At 34.7% G+C, this 17,706-nt stretch overlaps 3 protein-coding genes across 4 annotated transcripts; all 3 read left to right on the forward strand.

The window, feature by feature from the left end:
- Positions 1-324: 324 nt before the first annotated feature.
- On the forward strand, positions 325-4,321 carry NFU4 (NFU domain protein 4). Of its 2 annotated transcripts, none has more exons than XM_088122716.1 (6): positions 325-557; positions 647-824; positions 1,721-1,896; positions 2,931-3,034; positions 3,135-3,246; positions 3,967-4,321. In XM_088122716.1, exons 2-6 carry the CDS (start codon positions 677-679, stop codon positions 4,024-4,026), a joined length of 600 nt encoding a protein of 199 aa, XP_087978842.1. In that variant the 5' UTR covers positions 325-557; positions 647-676; the 3' UTR covers positions 4,027-4,321. The 2 variants fall into 2 exon arrangements, with proteins under 2 accessions (XP_087978842.1, XP_022133710.1); XM_022278018.2 differs by having other exon boundaries at positions 663-824.
- Positions 4,322-4,461: 140 nt separating this feature from the next.
- Positions 4,462-12,319, forward strand: LOC111006226 (uncharacterized). The gene is made up of 18 exons (XM_022278017.2): positions 4,462-4,748; positions 4,968-5,085; positions 5,284-5,366; positions 5,762-5,801; positions 6,402-6,875; positions 8,047-8,158; positions 8,273-8,385; positions 8,776-8,898; positions 8,989-9,161; positions 9,275-9,350; positions 9,711-9,797; positions 9,979-10,059; positions 10,186-10,218; positions 10,513-10,566; positions 10,722-10,763; positions 11,292-11,370; positions 11,464-11,534; positions 12,109-12,319. The coding sequence occupies exons 5-18, from the start codon at positions 6,684-6,686 to the stop codon at positions 12,211-12,213; spliced, it is 1,341 nt and encodes a 446-aa protein (XP_022133709.1). The 5' UTR covers positions 4,462-4,748; positions 4,968-5,085; positions 5,284-5,366; positions 5,762-5,801; positions 6,402-6,683; the 3' UTR covers positions 12,214-12,319.
- A 954-nt stretch (positions 12,320-13,273) lies between these two features.
- On the forward strand, positions 13,274-17,388 carry LOC111006714 (RNA-binding (RRM/RBD/RNP motifs) family protein). Its single transcript, XM_022278785.2, has 9 exons — positions 13,274-13,722; positions 13,819-13,919; positions 14,217-14,442; positions 14,537-14,634; positions 14,727-14,792; positions 15,841-15,927; positions 16,497-16,565; positions 16,654-16,760; positions 16,853-17,388. The coding sequence occupies exons 1-9, from the start codon at positions 13,367-13,369 to the stop codon at positions 16,937-16,939; spliced, it is 1,197 nt and encodes a 398-aa protein (XP_022134477.1). The 5' UTR covers positions 13,274-13,366; the 3' UTR covers positions 16,940-17,388.
- Positions 17,389-17,706: the final 318 nt, after the last annotated feature.

Here is a 17,706-nt window from a genome sequence, read left to right on the forward strand (position 1 = left end):
TTTATTTGGAAAAGGTAGAACTTACTTTCTAATAATTCATCTTGAGTGAAGATACTTATTTGTTATTATTTTTTTAAAATAAACCGAGCTAAATTCCCGCAATTTATTGCCACTATTTATTAGTTGATTGATGACTTTTTTTGTTTTTACCATGACAGTTATTTATTAATAATTATTACAGTTTCCCAAACCGAACAAACCCTAGATCAAGTCGAACCGAAAAAACCATAGACCGGACAGGACCGAACAAGCCCTAGATCAAAACCGAACCGACGGTGCAACATATGCGTCACCACCACGCTTCCGCTAGGTATTTAAGAAGAAGAATTCTCCAACTTGCAAGAAAAGCGAGGGAAGAATGAGGGGCTTGGGAAGCTTAATTGTGCGAGTCCGAAGAATACCTAGAATGGATTCTCGCGGAGCTGGGAAGATCCGACGCATTTCCACCGCTACAACTTCTTCTCTATTTGGCGGTGAAGACGCTGCTTCGTGTTCTACGACGTCTAGGTCTTGCTCCAATTCTTACTTGCGCTCCTGGAAATGGAACCAATTCGGAGGTAAGTGGATTTTGATGAATGGAAAAGTTGCATATGTAGTGTATTTTTTGTATCATCTGTCGGGCGATCACCGATCGTGACTTATTTAGTTTATATTGCATTCAGGACAGAGGAGAACAATGTTTATCCAAACTCAATCGACACCCAATCCTTCGTCTCTCATGTTTCATCCTGGAAAGCCTGTTATGGAAGTCGGGAGTGCGGATTTTCCAAATGCGCGTTCTGCCATGAACTCCCCACTTGCAAAAGCCCTTTATGGTATTGATGGTACGTATTCTGGAATTATATTTCTTTTTGGATTCAATACAACGTTTTTCAATTTTATTTTTCACGGTATATTATAATTTCCGAGTGTGAATTCCTTTAATTACCATTTAATTTCCTAAATGTGATGACTGGGGTTCTGCAAACATGTTGATGTTCGCATATGATTATTTTCTAAACAGAAGTTTTTTTGTTTTTTTTTTTGTTGAGAAAGTCGAAAAAGAAGTTAGTAAGTCATTAACGTTGTCTTTTATCTGATTACATTGATTGATTTATGGACTTTGAATAAGTGAAACCAGCATTAAGTGTAAACATGGGTTACTGGTGTACTATGCTCGTGATGAATATTTATCATGTAGAAGGGTGGAGGGCTGGAGGCGTAGAGGCAGGACATTTTTTCTGATGGCTGTTCGAAGAGTGTAATTAGTTTCCCTATAGGTTCGATAATTTTGCTTTTCATTTTATAGTGCAGGAGATGAAAGTTAAACTGAGTCCTGGAACCATGCGAATAAGAATCTTTTGATCTAAGTGTTTGGAACTTGAATGGCTGCAGACACATTGCTGATTCACATTGATTTGATTTTTTTAGTCTTTACCTCTTTCAATTGAAAACTGAGCTTCGGAATATCTTTGCTTGTGAGTATAGATAAGCTGCGCAGTGTAATGAATAAGTGGTACTAATCCAGATATAGATCATGGATGGTTACCTTACCAAAAATAACCATGCAATTTTATCAACTCTAATGATAATTTTGTCACTTCTTGTTATCCCATATGTAACGTTGTTGAATGTTAGTTTCAATTTTAATTATTACAAGCTGTTGATTTAGTGATGGTTACAGGTATACTTACTAGTTGTATTGATGGTTGGTGTGGGGCTTACTTGATTGCTTCTGTAGGTGTTGTACGAGTCTTCTTTGGATCAGATTTTGTCACTGTAACAAAATCGGAAGATGCTACTTGGGATTTCCTAAAGCCCGAAATTTTTGCCGCAATCATGGACTTCTATTCTTCTGGGCAACCACTGTTTCTAGACTCTAAAACTGCTGCTGCCATGGACACAGCCATCAATGAGGTATGTCTTTTAACTGCAAATTAATGCACATTCCTGTTAGATTTTTACTCGCTAAGAAACAAATTCATTTTTTAGAGCACATGTTGTTCTATTTGCTCTGAACTAAAAGTTGATGTTCTTACATATTTTTTTTTTCCCTGGGGATGTTTATGATAGTTTTATATTAGATTGTGTTTTGATTGAAAATTATGAACTTCTGTTTTGTTCTCTTTCCTCACTTTATATACCCTATGCTAATGTAATAAAAGGTAGAATGAGAGTTCCTTGGTGCAACACCGCTAATGAAATACATAGATTTTTAACTGTGTCTTAAATATTTATATAGAAGTATGAACATTTAATGTCATCATACTTAAGATTAAAATTACCATAATGTGGTGCCTTGCAGTTCTTTCACGGTGATGTTACTTCTACTGAAGACTTGTGCACCATATTCTTATTGAACTTGCAATATTATAATCTTATTCTTTTTTGGATAAAACTTTGGCTAATTACTTGTTTTCTGATCCCCACATACATCTTTTTTATGAAATTCAATTTTTCTTAGTCAAATTAGTAAGCTTTTGTTTTACGTTTTTTTCCCCTTCCTTTTCTTTCTTGCCTTCCTTTCCAGCTTTTCCATTAATACAAAAGGAGGATGCATGCTATTGCGCCTCTTGGAGACCTAGAGAATTGAAAAGGATTTCGCATAAATTTACTTCAATTGTATTCTCTGTTTTCAATCAATGAAATTCTCTTGTTAGTTGTCATTACAATTAATATGTTTCTTCAATGAAGTAGAGTTACTTATCTAAAGAATGATTATGTCAATATCTTCTGTCTGATGTCAAAATTTCGTTTGTAATATTTAATTTTGAGGTTTAACTTTACGTCTGTTGTTTACATGCTGCAAATTTTGAAACTTTCCTAAAGAGGTATATTTGTCATGTTGGAATTGGAAACATCATATATTTTATTTTATTTTTTTAGTAGTTTTTTTTTTTTGGATACAGCTCAATTCTTAGTAGATCCGTTCACTTGTGCCTACTTTTTAGGATGATTCTGAAATTGTTGCAATGATCAAAGAGCTGCTTGAGACTCGTATTCGACCTGCAGTTCAAGATGATGGTGGAGATATTGAATACAGGGGATATAACGAGTAGGTTTAGCTGGATCCAGTTGAAGGTGTTTCTTAAAGCATTTGAGTTGTATGCATGATTGCTTATATCTATTGAAGTTTACGCTTCTGTCTTCTTCAGAGAAACTGGTATAGTCACACTGAGAATGCAAGGAGCATGCAGTGGCTGCCCAAGCTCATCTGTCACTCTAAAATCTGGCATTGAAAATATGTTGATGCATTATGTACCTGAGGTAAGATTGATATGATCTTGGTATTTTTGTAAGCTTATTTTTAATTAGAAGCATATCCAATTTGTCACTTGCACAATTAGGTGTGCCGTATGTCCTTGCAAGCATTTTTGGCATAGTTGCTCGCACATGTGGCTTTTGTTTCCTGATATTTTATATTAGCAGCATCTTTTATATGATACCTGAGGTGTCCTACAAGCATAGTTATTCTTCGCATTTGGTTGCATACTGGAAGTGGAAGTATTGAGTTTGACTACACAACAGCTGAAGTGGAAGGATTTTTTTTTCTAAGATAAAGAGGAGTTGAAGCCTGAAGGACATTGAATCTTATTGTTATGACTACGAACTGTTGGTTTTCAACTTTTTTATCCGTCCATGGTAGTCAACTTCGTATAGGGCACCTGATTAACAAAGGCTTGTTATATTCAAGATAATATGTTCATATTTTACCAAATATAATCTTATGGAATGCAACATGCTCTAGTTGGATAACAAGAATGCCGAGGGGCATGTCTGATAAGAAAAAAGGTATTGCATCCTAGAGAGCCAATCTAGAGAAATCACTTTAAATGTGAAATATAATGAATGATGTTTCAGGGTTGCGCAGCCCAATTCAAATATATAGATTTTTTCCTCATCTTTTGTTCTTATGCTTCTCTGAATTATATATTATATATTTTAAATTTATTATCTATGATTTGATAGTATATTCTCAATTTATAGGTGAAGGGCGTGGAACAAGAATTTGATGTTGAGGAAGAGGATGCAATATCGACCAGCTAGATGGAGTAAAAGATAGATAAGTTTGTCAATTCATTCTTTGTTAGGTTGAGCAACAACACTGATCTTGAGGAGGGTGACCAGGCGGGTGCTTGTTTTTACGCAGAAAATAAAAAGGCCGTTGAGGTTAAATTATTTCATGGTTTATAGAGTAAGAGTACCTTGTAATTTTATTGCTAGCTTAGCATTATTTTGTTGCATTTACTAAAATATTTTGGATATGAGGAACATATATGATAATGTAAGATAAATTTGATCGTTCGTCCAGTAATAATAATTTTTGTTCTAGTCTTGGGAATGGAATGTTCAGACGATTTCAAATTTCTTTAAGAAATGGAACTTCTGCTGCTGCTGGTAAAGATACCATCTAATAGGATTTGAAGTGTTAGTAGAAGCCATAGTTCTCTAAGGTTGAGATTTTAATTTTTGATTAAATTTAGTTGGAGCGACTGTATTAATGCAGAACTTTATTACCAAGTTGCTTAATCTTTTTGGCAATGCATGTCAAAAAGCATGGATGTTTCTATTTTATATCTGCGCATAATGATTTGTGATTATGACTTTGTAATGTTTAGATTTCCACATGACCTAATGATTCATGCTGAGTGTGAATATTTAAGGTAAAATTGGCATGCTGCAGCAACCAGCATGTTTCTACACGTTCCGGTGTGGCAATTCATGTGAGTGAGAGGCATAACGCAACAACTTCTAATGCCTTCAATTTGGTATAGGTTTTCTTTTCTGAATATTTAATGTTTAGGATAGATGTATAATGCATTGTACTTTGGATGATATGGACGACCTTGATTTGGGTTTTTTTTTTTTTTTGGTAATTTTGTCAATATCTTCTCTCTAAGATTTGTATATAATTTTTAGTTTGAATGTGGATTTGGTCATAATTTATTTTAACAAGTTTTCTATTTTGGTTTCTTTATTGCATATAGCGACGGGTGGCAAGGCCAATTCTTTGGATGCCCAGTAGGCACTTTAGTCACTTTCAAACCTCTCGTCGAAAGTTGCCGTGTTCAATTTTTCTTTTTTCAACACCTTTAACAAAGCAAGGTTACTTTTACGAGCACAAAACCCTCTTCAATATTGAACTAAGCTTATTTTTATTTGCATTTTCAGTTATTTTTAATCTTACTAAAACTCTTACCCATTATAATGTCCTACCAAATAGGCAATTAAAAAATAAAATTATTTTAAAACATTAATACCAACCACATTAATAGCAAATATGTGTTGTTACCTCTTTTGTAGGTCACTTGCGAATGGGGGAGTCGTGGATTTGGAAGCTTTCAACTTTCAAGTCTCTACCCAATAACAAAGACTATCAAAAGGAGGTAAAAACATGAGTTAAGTGAGAGTTATTTTATACAAGGTTTCTTCCAAATGAAACCAATTAGAGAGATGTCAGTTTAAACCTAGTTCGATAAAGATATATATATCATTGATCAAGTGGTAGAAAGTTATTTTATTTTCTGTTCAGATCAATGTCTTTTTTTAGTACAATATGTAGGGTGGGGGATCGAACTCACAATCTCATAGTTAAAGATATATGTCAATTATTGTGGAGCTATGCTCACTTTGGTATTAATGTACTAGGTAAAACAAAAAACTCTGTGATTAGGAAAATTTGGAATGAAAGTGGCCATCTACGCAATAAGAATAAAGGGATTTTTTATTTTTATTTATTATTATTATTATTTAAGAAATAAGAGAGGGAAATTTATTGTAGGGAACCTAAAAGAGCGAAGCCACAGGCCCCACAACACAAGGTAGAAGTAGAACTCAATCTTCCACGCGCACTTAAAGCAACGCCACAAGCCTTCCACGCGCCAACTCGTGCGCGCGCATGCCCCGCCCAGCCGCCACACAGCACATAACTTCCCTTTACGTCTCCAAAATCACATACACAACCTCTATTCAGTCTGATCACAGTTTTTAAATTCTTTTTTTTTCTCAATTCTTAATTTCAATTTTGTCTTTTACTAGAAAAAAAATCAATTTTGTTTAAATAATTTTAAAATTTTAATTATGTTCTTATGATCTAATAAAACTTCATAAATTGTTATTTATGTTACCGTATTTTAAATATATGATTCTTTTGACATCAAAATGAGATAATGTTTGTTATTTAGCTGATTATGGCTGGATAAAAAATATGAAAAAATAACCGAGTTTTTCAAGTAAGTAAAATATTGTTTATGATAGTTTGTGAGTTTAACCAATTTACAAAGATCAAATTGAAACTTTAAAAATTATGAGGACTAAATTGAACCAAGAAGAGACCCTAAAAGACTAAATTGAAAAGTGAAGTTACATTTTGTTCAAAATTTAATTACCAAATTTGTAATATCTCGTATTTCTTTGTGCAGCAGTATTCTTGTTCACAAATTACAGCGTGGAGACACGTGCCATCTTGAATTAAATTGAACCAATCAGCTTCCTCTATATCTCCCCCACCTTAAATTTAGCTGTGTCCTAAATTCAATCATAGAACCATTTGTCCATCTCTTTCCTCTTATCTGAAATCTTGGATTATCAGTTGGACTCATATCTCACAGACAACAGTGTCTTTGTCTACAAAAGCCCCAGAGGCCTCGTTTTGATTTGATTTGATTGTGTTCCAAAGACTGTGCTTGGGTTTGGGTGTGGAGATGCATTACTCGGCCTGGAAAAGTGGGATCGGAGAGCTGAGGCCTCTGGTTCACCTGCTGTTGCCACTATGTGTCCACTGGATTTCTGAAGAAATGACTGTCTCTGTTATTGTTGATGTGGTTTCTAATGCTCTTTGCCCTGCCAACCCCACTTGTCCTCAAGCCATTTACTTAAATGGGACTGAGCAAACGGTAAATTTTCCATCTCTTTTCATGCTCCCTCGCCTGTTTCTCTTTTTCTGCTGCTTCTGAATTTCACACACCATTTTCTGGATAGTAATGCTGCTGGGGGATCTTTGCTGTCCTTGATTCTTCAAGTTTGGATGGCAACTTGACTAAATTGTTCTTATAGATTATGCTACTCCCAGAATTTGAAAATTACAGTAATAATGGTTTCGATTTTAGTTTTCTGTTTCTGTACATTAGGCTTGTTTTCAGCTCCCAAGTCGGCAAAGACTTGAGTGCTCTTGATCATGTTGGTTCAGAGGTCTCAAGTTTGAAACTTCTGATTGCTTAATACCAAAAACATTCTCGATGTCTCCCAGGGGCCGAGCCTTGGATGAGCTCGGGTGCCCCTCGGTATAGAGGGGCAAAACACCGACTCCCAATTATATATAAAAAAAAATCTTGTTTCCTGTTGATTTCTTTGTATTGTTTTTTCACCTTTTTTTTTAAACACGTCTGAATTTTAAGAAACAAAATGGTTATCAATGTCTCTGTTTCTGCTACTCTGTTTATGTTTCTGATGTTTTTATTTTGTTTTCAGTGACCAATTTGCTACTATACAAATTTATGATCTTTTTTTTTTGGCAGCTAAACACACTATTTGCTTCCATTCTTACACAAATTTGTTTTCGGTGACCAATTTGCTACCATACAAATTTATGATCTTTTTCCCTCTTCTTCTTCTTTCTACTTTCTTTCTGAAAGGTAAGACTGCATGCATCTTTCCTTTCCTTAATTCTTCAAGTTGGGACTTCTCAGCTGCTGAGAACTTGACTAATTCCCCCAGAATTTTGAAATTTTCAACAGCCTTATCATTTCTATTTCCTTCCCAGAATTTATCATCACTCTTTATGGCTCGCCAAAGATTTCATACGATAAGAAGAACTTAACAAAATTTGTGGCGAATATATCTCCTCTTTCTTTAGTGGAAACTTTATCTGCATTGGCGGGGAATAAATCTACATTGGAAATAATATTCATTTGGAAACACTCTCAAATTCGTTAAATCTACATTCAACTGTTCACATTCTACATTTAGTGAATTTAACAATTTTTTGACAAGATTACCTTACTGATGCATGGAACTGGTAATGAGGGAAAATGATGAGGTTCTTGAGCTCTCTCTTTTGGGTTATAGGTCGTTGGAATTTTCAAGATGGTGGTTCTTCCACTGCTTGGTCAGCTTGCAGACGAGTATGGTCGAAAACCTTTACTACTTCTTACAATATCTACGAGCATATTTCCTTTTGGTATGTTTCCATTTCCATGTTCTTCATGTCCCAGTATTCATATTAACATATACTTTTTTTTATTTTTTTTATCAAATTCTACAGTCCTTTTTCTTATGTGCATTTTGGTTTCAGCCTTATTTGTGTGGGATCAATCCAAGGGTTATGTATATGCTTACTATGTGCTTCGTACAATATCAAAGATACTCAGTCAAGGCAGCATATTTTTCATTTCTGTTTCATACGCGGTAATGATTATGTTTTTAATTTTTTTAATTCTTTAGTTCTCCATTTAAGAAAAACAAGGTTAAATTACAAGTCTCCCTAAACTTTTGAGGTTACATTTAATAGGTTCGAAAAATTTCAATGTTGTGTCTAATAGGTATCCGAATTTCAAAAAATGTCTAGTAGGTTGCTCAACTTTCGTTGTGTCTAATAGATTCCTGACCCATTAGAGACATATTTTAAAATTTGGAGATTTAGATACAAGATTGAAAGTTCGAGAACCTATTCGACACAACTCTAAAAGTTTATGGGTATAATTTGTAATTTAACCAAAAAAACAAATTTGTTTTGTTTTGAAGGAAAAATTACGAATTAAGCAATCTATTTTGGCTTTTTATCATGTATTCATGTAGGCGGATATTGTACATGAAAGTAGGAGAGCTGCAGTATTTGGTTGGATCACTGGCCTTTGTTCTGCTTCCCATGTTGTAGGAAATTTGCTAGCACGGTTTCTTCCCGAAAAGTACATTTTTTCGGTATTAACTGCAGCCCTTTAGCCTCATGGATTCAAGTCTCATCATTTCATTTTCCATTTATCACATTGAGAATTTACTTCTTTGTTTCAGGTGTCCGTAGTTTTACTGATCTTTTGTCCGGTTTACATGTATTTCTTCCTGGTTGAGACCGTAGAACTAGTGCCAAAGGGTGATGGAGAACCCGGTTGCTTGTCGAAGACGATCAACGTTCTCAACAAACGATTCAGAACTATGAGAGATGCAGCATATATAGTCATCCACAGGTATTTTTTTATTAGCTTGTTTATTGTTTTTTCCTTTCATGGTGCAATGTTTCATCAAACTCTCTTCTGTTAAGAAGAAAGCCATCGTTGAATAGCTTTATTATGTTTTGCAGTCCAACGCTTAGGAGCATATCTTATGTTTCTTTCTTCCTAGAGTTGGGAATGTCTGGTATCACTAGTGTCTTAATGGTAAGTTTTGATGAATAAAATTTTATCATCCTTAGAAATATAAGATTCACTGAATTGCAAGAATAGAATGCTGAGCCAAAGTTCTTATATTAAGGGTTCCAAAAGTTCTTTGAGCCCATTAAGAGCACTTTTCAAAATTTTCATGATTTTGAAAGTCATAGAACACTCAAGAAACATTAAAATGCTATTGGAAGCTGTGTTTTTTTACTAAAAAGTATTTTTTTCCTATAGTCATCCCAAACTGATTGTAAAAGCATTCGATCAACGAAACCGTGACAAAGATAGGATCCAACAATGTACTCAAATAAGATTTTGATCTTTATCTATGAGACCATTAACTAATACTTTGAAGTTCTGCAGTTCTATTTGAAGGCAGCTTTTGGCTTTGATAAAAACCAAAACTCAGAAATCTTAATGCTGGTGGGAATAGGCTCAATTTTCAGTCAGGTATATTATTTTCCAACAAGATCCGGAAGGGAAGTCCTCTTCCACATAAAACTTTGTCATCATTACGAAAATCGTCACCCCCATATCAGTTAGATTAGGGAGTTCAATACTCAATGAAAGAAAATGTTTAAATTTGGTATCCATTTCACTCAATGTGTTGAGCTTGATAGCATGCTTCCAGATGTTGGTGCTTCCACTGATAAATCCACTGATCGGAGAGGAAGCTATATTATGTATGGCCATACTTGCATCGATAGCTTACGTAAGACATTTCGAATAGCATCCCTTTTATCTGTCAAATTTCTCCTCTTAGCTCCATACTCAAGACAATAGAGAAAAATAATACAGTCCTACGTAATAGTTTTTCCTTTTTTTTTTTGATGTACAGGCATTGTTCTATGGCTTCGCATGGGCAGCTTGGGTATGCTCCATATTTCTATTACATGAACTTTACAGCTCAAAACAAATTATTTTAAACCCTGTTTGATAACCATTAGTTTCAAGTGCTACTTACACTTCTGTTTCTAAGCTAAGTAGGTTTTGTTTTTAAATTAAGATACGGGATAAATTGTGGGAAAGTAGGCACAATTTTTTCAAAACAGAAAACTAAAAACAAAATCGTTGTCGAATGGGACCTTAAAATTTCGTTTTACTTGAGAAGTATGATACTTTCTAGTCTTTCAAATTGGTAATGGATGTCTGTCTCTGTACGCAGGTAGCATACTTGAGTGCCTCATTTAAAATAATTTATGTCCTAGCAAGACCTGCGGTAAGTATCAAGAGAAAATTCAAATATATGTATTCACATCATTAATCCATTCTTGATATTGATTCTGATTCATGATTAGGAGAATTTAATCTTTGCCATTTCATTATTGATTTAAATGATCATTTCCATTAATCTTTTGAATTCCAAACATACAGATTTATGCCATTGTCTCCAAAGCTTCGAGCTCAACCAATCAGGTTGGCAAAGTTCTTTCATTCTATTGTTTTTTTTCCCTTTTTTTATCTTTTACCGATAGGATACTGAGTAGTATATTGAGAGGGAAAAAAAAACTAATGAAAGACAGCTTTCCCATCTCGTATAAGAATCGTAAGACTGTAATTACAAAAAAAAAAAAAAACTTTGTGATTTAGCACTAAGCAGAGGCAGTAATTTGTATACAAGTACAAAAAGAATAGAAGGACCGCTGAATATGAAAAGAAAGAAAGAAGAAAATAGCGTGGAAGTTTCGAGCCCTCAAGGGGTAGCCCCATTGGCAAGGACTTGGGGTCTTGTGGTCATACTGGCTTAGACGTCTCAAGTTCGAATCTTCTAACGAGCTTAATATAAAAAATCCTTTATGTGATCTAGGTCCAGACTTTGGAGCGGGTAGGGAGGCCCGTGGGTATAGGGCAACAAAGCTCCGACTCCTAATTATAAAAAAAAAAAAAGTGTGGAGGTTTCGGGAATTGGGTTTATTCTGTTAACTGATACATTATTGATGGCAGGGAAAGGCCCGAGGATTTGTTGCTGGTGTGGAGTCAATAGCAAGTTTATTATCCCCACTTGTGATGAGTCCATTGACTTGTGAGTGGCTTTCCTCATTGCTTCTCCTTTCACTGGGCATTGCAACTAATTCAATTATATTTGCTTGCTGTTTTTTTTTTCTGGATATTTCAGCATGGTTCATTTCTGAGGATGCCCCTTTCAATTGCAAAGGCTTTAGCATTGTTTGTGCCTCACTATGCTTGGTAAAACACTACCCTCTCTCTATTCGGCACATTAAAATAACTCGATGAACCCAACCTAAATTGTGCACTATGTATAAATCAGGTTGAGTTCAGATTCGTTAATATTTTAAGAATTAGTGTGTCTAATAGGTATCTAACGTTAAAAAGTGTTTAGTAGACTTCTAAACTTTTAATAGGTCCTTGAGTTATAATTTTTTTACAATCCAGCGACCTAAAAGACCAAAAATTAAAGTCTGTGTAGATTTAGGAATTTATTAACCACGGTGAAAAGTGTAAGGACCTGTTAAACTCTTTTTATACTTTACAGACCTATTATTAGACAACTCTCAAAATTTATAGACTAAACTTGTAATTTAACCAAAAATTAGTTTGGATCGAGCTAAACTTACTTGAACTTATTTCAACAAGATAGTGGATAGGCTACAAGTTCGTTTTAATCATGTTGAGCTCAAATAAATCAATATTTAAAAGATTGGTTTACGAGTTTTTCTAAGATCTCTAAGATTAATATGAGTTGAACCAAATTAACCCAAACTTGTATAGCGGGAAGTGATATGGGTTTTATACTGCACAGGTGGTTTCTCTATGGCATGGCTGTTGCCTGGTGAAGGCCAGAGGCCATGGAAGCCATGGCAAGGAGGATGATGACCCGGAGACACCACTTTTGAGCAATGCATGAGATGGATAAAATAGCTTTGCGATAAATATTCAATATTAAATTTTGTCATATTTTTTTGAGTTGAACGATTTTATCCACATATATATATTATTTTTTTCCTCTCTTACTAGCCAGTTTTATTAATTTAATTATGCTCGGATTGACTGCTATGTGAACTTATTAGTGTGTAAATAATGTTAATATTCATAGCTTTTTTTTTAAATACGGATTTTGAATAATAATCGTTGATATCGGTTTAGGTCTTGAACGTAAAAAATTACTGGATGGTCTGTCTACTTTTGTTGAAGTAGTGATTTAGTTCTTCAACTTTAGATCGTAACGATTTTGTTTATTTTAAATTGGTAATAATTCAGTCATGGAAGTTTAATAGGTAACATTTAGTCTTTATAGTTTAATTAAGTTTCGATCCTTATTATTTAACAATTTAGTATTTGTATTTTGTAAGTATGTTAAATTTTATCATTCTAAGTCTATAAGAAACCATATCAAATCGTAATGATATATTTTTATAACAGAGATTAGATCGTTACACACCTTAAACAAAAGTAATATTTTTAACTAGTAGTAAAATTTCAAATTTGTTCCTAAGATCACATGGTATTAAATTTCTATCAATGTGTTGGTATTTCCACTAATATTTTTATATGTCTATGAGTTTAATATCAACATGAAGCATGAATGGATATTTTTATAGCATTACATAAAATTTTAATAAAATAAAAGCAAGCGTAATACTAATATTAATTATTTTAAACAATGTAAAATATTTGTTTGTTATTTTTTTAGAATTGAGGTGAAGAATCGAAGAGCTTTATTCCTTAAATTTATTATTAATATTTTTTTTTGTCAAAAGCTTTATTCGTTAATAACCATCATGGGATGGTTCAAGTGGTCAATGAAGGCCTTTGCAAATAGTAAAGGATTTAGAGGGAATGAGTTCATCGAGACGAATTAAAAAAAAAAAAAAGCTTTATTCGTTAATTTAAGCCTTGTTATGATTTTTTTTTAAATTTTTTTCCCGTAACTTTTAAAAAATATCAATCATGTATTTTTTAATTATCCCCTTCATTCTTCCAAGAATCCTGAATTCATTTGCAAGAAAATCGAGCGACACCACTGCAGAAGTAGAAGCCTGCTCGCAATTCCAGTTCCGATGGAGGTGCTCTCTCCATCAGCCACGGTTAGCACATCCCACCATTTCTCATTTCCGCCCCACAAACCCCACTTCAAATCCTCCGCCATAAACATCAAATTCCTTCCATCGCCAAGTAAGAACAACAAATTCTCACTTCCTTCTACTTCTCATCTATACTCCACTGCTTCGCCTCGCCGTTATGCTACAGTAAATTTAGCTTCGACATCCTCAACTTCTACTTCCACTGTCTGGTCTCCGGCCGCCGGCGAGAACCGCCATTGGATGGTGCTCATGGAGGCACCCCCGCGGGGGGTAACTTCAAAACCAGAAGTCGTTGATTACTACGTCAAAGCGTTGGAAAGAGTTTTGGGCAGGTGGGTGTTCCTCGTATTTTCCACTGTGATTGTTCTTCATCTTTTTTTTTTTTTTCTCTGAATGAATTTTGTTTCGACTTGACATTCTATGGCCAGCGAGAGGGATGCTCAGATGTGTATTTATGATGCTTCCTGGGATAGTGCCCAATTTGGGTTTTGCTGTTACATCGATGAGCAAACTTCCATTGAACTCGCCAGTGAGTTCTCCTTTCCAATTATGCGTCTTATTGCAGATTCTTTACTTATTTTACTTCTTTGATTGGTAAAAGTTGATTGTCTCCTAGACTTCCGCTCGTTTAAAGATTACGTGGCAGGTTGATTTTAGTCAATTTCTGGCATTTGGTGGCGAAGACGTTTAGTTTAGGGAACCTATTAGATAATTTTTTATACTGCGGGGACTAATTATACACAACACTGAAAGTTCATAGACTTATAATTTAACTTTGTTGTCGATGGGCTCTACTTTAGTTGATTCTTACTTGAGTGTGGTACAGGAGTTCCAGGGGTAATATCTATTAAGCCAGATCCAAATGTCAGCTCCATAGAGGATTATGGTTCTTCAACACCTCGGCCAAATCCGCAAAATGGCGGTAGGCTCTTGTTCCCTTCTGGGAGTACCAAGCATTGGCTTGTTAGAATAGACAAGCCAGGTATTGGGGTGGTCACCAAGGCACAAATGGTTGATTATTATGTTGAGATATTGACCAAAGTTCTGGGGAAGTAAGTGTAACATTGTCTGTAACAAAAGCAGTTGCTTCATTTTGTCTATGATATTTTCATTGTCCTCAAGAATGATGATGGCAACTACCTGCAGTGACAAGGATGCACAAATGTGTATATATCATGTTTCCTGGCAGTCTAGCCTTGGATTTTGTTGCGAATTGGATGAGGAATGTGCACGAGAACTAGCCGGTACTCTTCAGTTTCTTTCCTATGGCACTATTGTATATTCTTCTGCTCACGATTGTTCTATGGTGTTTGATGCTAATTCTTGGGAGCTGCAGGTATTCCTGGTGTTTTATCGGTTCAGCAAGACGAAAACTTTGAGGCAGAGAATAAGAAGTATGGAGGTTTAGTCTTCTGACCTTGAGTAAATCTTTCAATTCTAATGTTTAGTCGTGGTTATATTGATTGAGATGAACAATGGTTTTTCCCCTTTCTCTTCAACTTCAATGATTTGATTCCAGTCTCCATTGCTCCTACATTTCAAAATATATCCTTTTAGATATCTAGTGCTTGCTTCTTAGACAGATGGCTCGAAGTCGTCTGGTAAGATATGATTGTTGAGTAGGATAACGGTTAATCCTTGGTTGAATCGATTACCAAACTAATTTTTTTTTTTGGATATCTATAAGTGCCCGAGCTAGCTTACGCACTATTTGATTGATCTCATGAGACAACCACTAAAACTTACGATATTTAGTTGTCAAGAAACTAATCGAATTTATATATTTTAGAAAGTTTCCGCAACAAGGTTTGAATCTAATAGACAATATTATATCAAGAGATCATGCCATTGTTAAAAGGTTTGCCTGCACTAGCAAATGCTTTTTGGCGATCTCCATTCTCCCCCTTGTTATGGCTAATGGACTCTTTTGTAAAGACCTCTTTAGCTGTTATGGGGCAAGGCAATGAGGTGGATGCCTAAACACCATTTCCTTCTATTGCTGCCCGCTTTTTTCTTTAGAATGCAAGATTCAATCAAATTTCTTTTGAATGATCTTTTGTTTATCCCATGGTAGCCTGCTGCAGTTTCCTTACGAAACCTTCGGTCATTAGCTATCAAGTTATCTGAAATAACCATTACAATATTTGCTTTGTTGTTAAACATTATCGAGGACAGGTGACAGCATTTTTATACGAGCCCTTCTTATGCCAACAGTTTTTGTTACTTGGCAAGGATGAATGAAGGAATAAAAAAGGAAGTAGTTATGAAATTGGAGTGATATCAAGTTATTTAAACTGTACTGGACTTTGATTGTAATTGTAAATGGAAGTACAGGGACTGAGATGTTAAAATAACAACATACATTTACTAGAATTGTAATTTCTAATTTGATCTATTTGTTATTATTAAAATCTTTTTGAATCTTTGCATTAATAACTTGCATTTTTCAGGTGGTAATGCCAAGAATCCTTTGGATCTACCAGATTCTTCAGAAGATCAAAGAACTCCTGTGAAAACAAAGAAACTATTTATAACTGGTATTGTAAATTCAACATATGCTAAGATATTTTAGCTTTTGAATATGAAAATTTTCGTGAGCCAAATATCTTAGTTCTGTGTGATGTTCTTATAAAATGAATGTAATGGCTCTTTGGTAATTTCATCATGAAAAGGGGGTGGAAGTGGGATATCAGATAAGAGGATTACTCACTGTGAGCCAAATTACAACACAAGGATGTTTACCCTAAAAAATTCTTAAAATAAAATAGAAAATGTTGGATCAGTTTTGAAAAACATGCTTTTAAGTGATAACGCTTTCTCTGTTAGCACTTTTAGGAAAAGTGCCTAAAAACCCTGTAAGTATTTTTCTTTTTAATGTTTTTAGATTTCAAAATTCCTTTTGATTATCTATCCAAACATAAGAAAAATTTTGAAAAGCGATTTTAATCGCTAAATGTTTTCTATCATTCCAAAAATTGTCCCAAACTCACATTTTATCACTTAGTCATGTGTTGTGAAAATAATGTGGGTTGACATGGGACCAGATCGGGTCACCAACACTCGTCTTATTTAATAATGAATATTACTATTAATCACCTGGAGACAGGTCTTTCATTTTATACGTCGGAGAAAACTTTACGTGCAGCATTCGAAGGGTTTGGCGAGCTCGTGGAAGGTACGCTGCATTGAACCTGTCCTCTTAACATTCTAACTAGAATTTCTCATGAGGCAAAATAATGGTTACAGATTGCTTTTATGGACAGTTAAAATAATAATGGACAAGATTTCCAAAAGGTCCAAGGGATATGCCTTCATAGAGTATACAACAGTGGAGGCTGCTGGTGTTGCACTTAAAGAGATGAATGGCAAGGTGAATAAACATGAGCTCTCTCTCTCTCTCTCTCTCTCTCTCTCTCACTATCATCTAGTTCATTCTACATATATTTTCTGTTGTTGATGCAGATCATCAATGGTTGGATGATAGTTGTCGACGTTGCCAAGCCTAGCCCTCGGAGATACGGTGGGAACCATGCCAGATCATCGGTCTAGATCGAGCGCACGTTTGAATACTTTGACATAATTTTGAATGGTTAGTTATGGTTGAACCTAGAGGGCTAGTCAATCTGATGCATGAAAAATAGAAGTTGTCCTTTCTTAGTTCAACACGGCGGGTGAAGATTTGAATCTCTTTGAATCTCTGACCAATCAATGATGTATGAATTGAGTTATGCACAGGTTTAACATAAAATTTGTCCTAATAAACCAGCCACGAAAGAAGCACTTGTTCATTCTGGGCAACTGAAAACAGAAATTAAGCAACAGTTGAAGCCTCCCCACTGTTTGTGAAATGACAGTTTTGAATAACAACTCTCTCAGGAAGCTACAAAATTTATTATCCAATGTCCTTTTCTTGGATCATGTATTCATAATTCAACATAGTAGCTTCCATTGTTACAATTTGAGTAACCATAATTAGTAATTTATCTTTGTGGCCTTTACCTGTGGCATGCTTTCATGATTATAATTAGTAAATCAAAATGAGTGTTTTCTAACTTAGTTGAAAAATCTCACTAAACAATTTGAAAATACAACTTATGGCTGAGTTAAGATGAAGAAGAACTCGCTAATTCGAGATGACTTTTGAAAAAAGTCCTTTTCTTTTCCTAAAGAAAACTACCCTAAGAGTATTTATGGAATAATTACTAATTTAAAATGTGTTTACTATCCTATGTGATTTTAGATAACTAACTCCCTGTTCTTTATGAGGATTCTCAAATCATTTCTCTTTAGTTGGAATTAAATAAATAAAATTTGAA

This window comes from Momordica charantia (assembly GCF_013281855.1).
Source record: "Momordica charantia cultivar OHB3-1 chromosome 4 unlocalized genomic scaffold, Mcharantia_2.0 BLBB01000004.1, whole genome shotgun sequence".
Classification (NCBI taxonomy): Eukaryota; Viridiplantae; Streptophyta; class Magnoliopsida; order Cucurbitales; family Cucurbitaceae; genus Momordica; species Momordica charantia.

Coding starts and splice junctions, on each gene's coding strand:
- NFU4 (XM_022278018.2), top strand. CDS start 359: ATGAGGGGCTTGGGAAGCTTAATTGTGCGAGTCCGAAGAATACCTAGA. Junction 558..662: donor GAAATGGAACCAATTCGGAG/GTAAGTGGATTT, acceptor TATTGCATTCAG/GACAGAGGAGAACAATGTTT. Junction 825..1,720: donor AGCCCTTTATGGTATTGATG/GTACGTATTCTG, acceptor TTGCTTCTGTAG/GTGTTGTACGAGTCTTCTTT.
- LOC111006226 (XM_022278017.2), top strand. CDS start 6,684: ATGCATTACTCGGCCTGGAAAAGTGGGATCGGAGAGCTGAGGCCTCTG. Junction 8,899..8,988: donor CCGAAAAGTACATTTTTTCG/GTATTAACTGCA, acceptor TCTTTGTTTCAG/GTGTCCGTAGTTTTACTGAT. Junction 10,219..10,512: donor GCTTCGCATGGGCAGCTTGG/GTATGCTCCATA, acceptor CTCTGTACGCAG/GTAGCATACTTGAGTGCCTC.
- LOC111006714 (XM_022278785.2), top strand. CDS start 13,367: ATGGAGGTGCTCTCTCCATCAGCCACGGTTAGCACATCCCACCATTTC. Junction 13,723..13,818: donor TTGGAAAGAGTTTTGGGCAG/GTGGGTGTTCCT, acceptor TTCTATGGCCAG/CGAGAGGGATGCTCAGATGT. Junction 14,793..15,840: donor AGAGAATAAGAAGTATGGAG/GTTTAGTCTTCT, acceptor TGCATTTTTCAG/GTGGTAATGCCAAGAATCCT.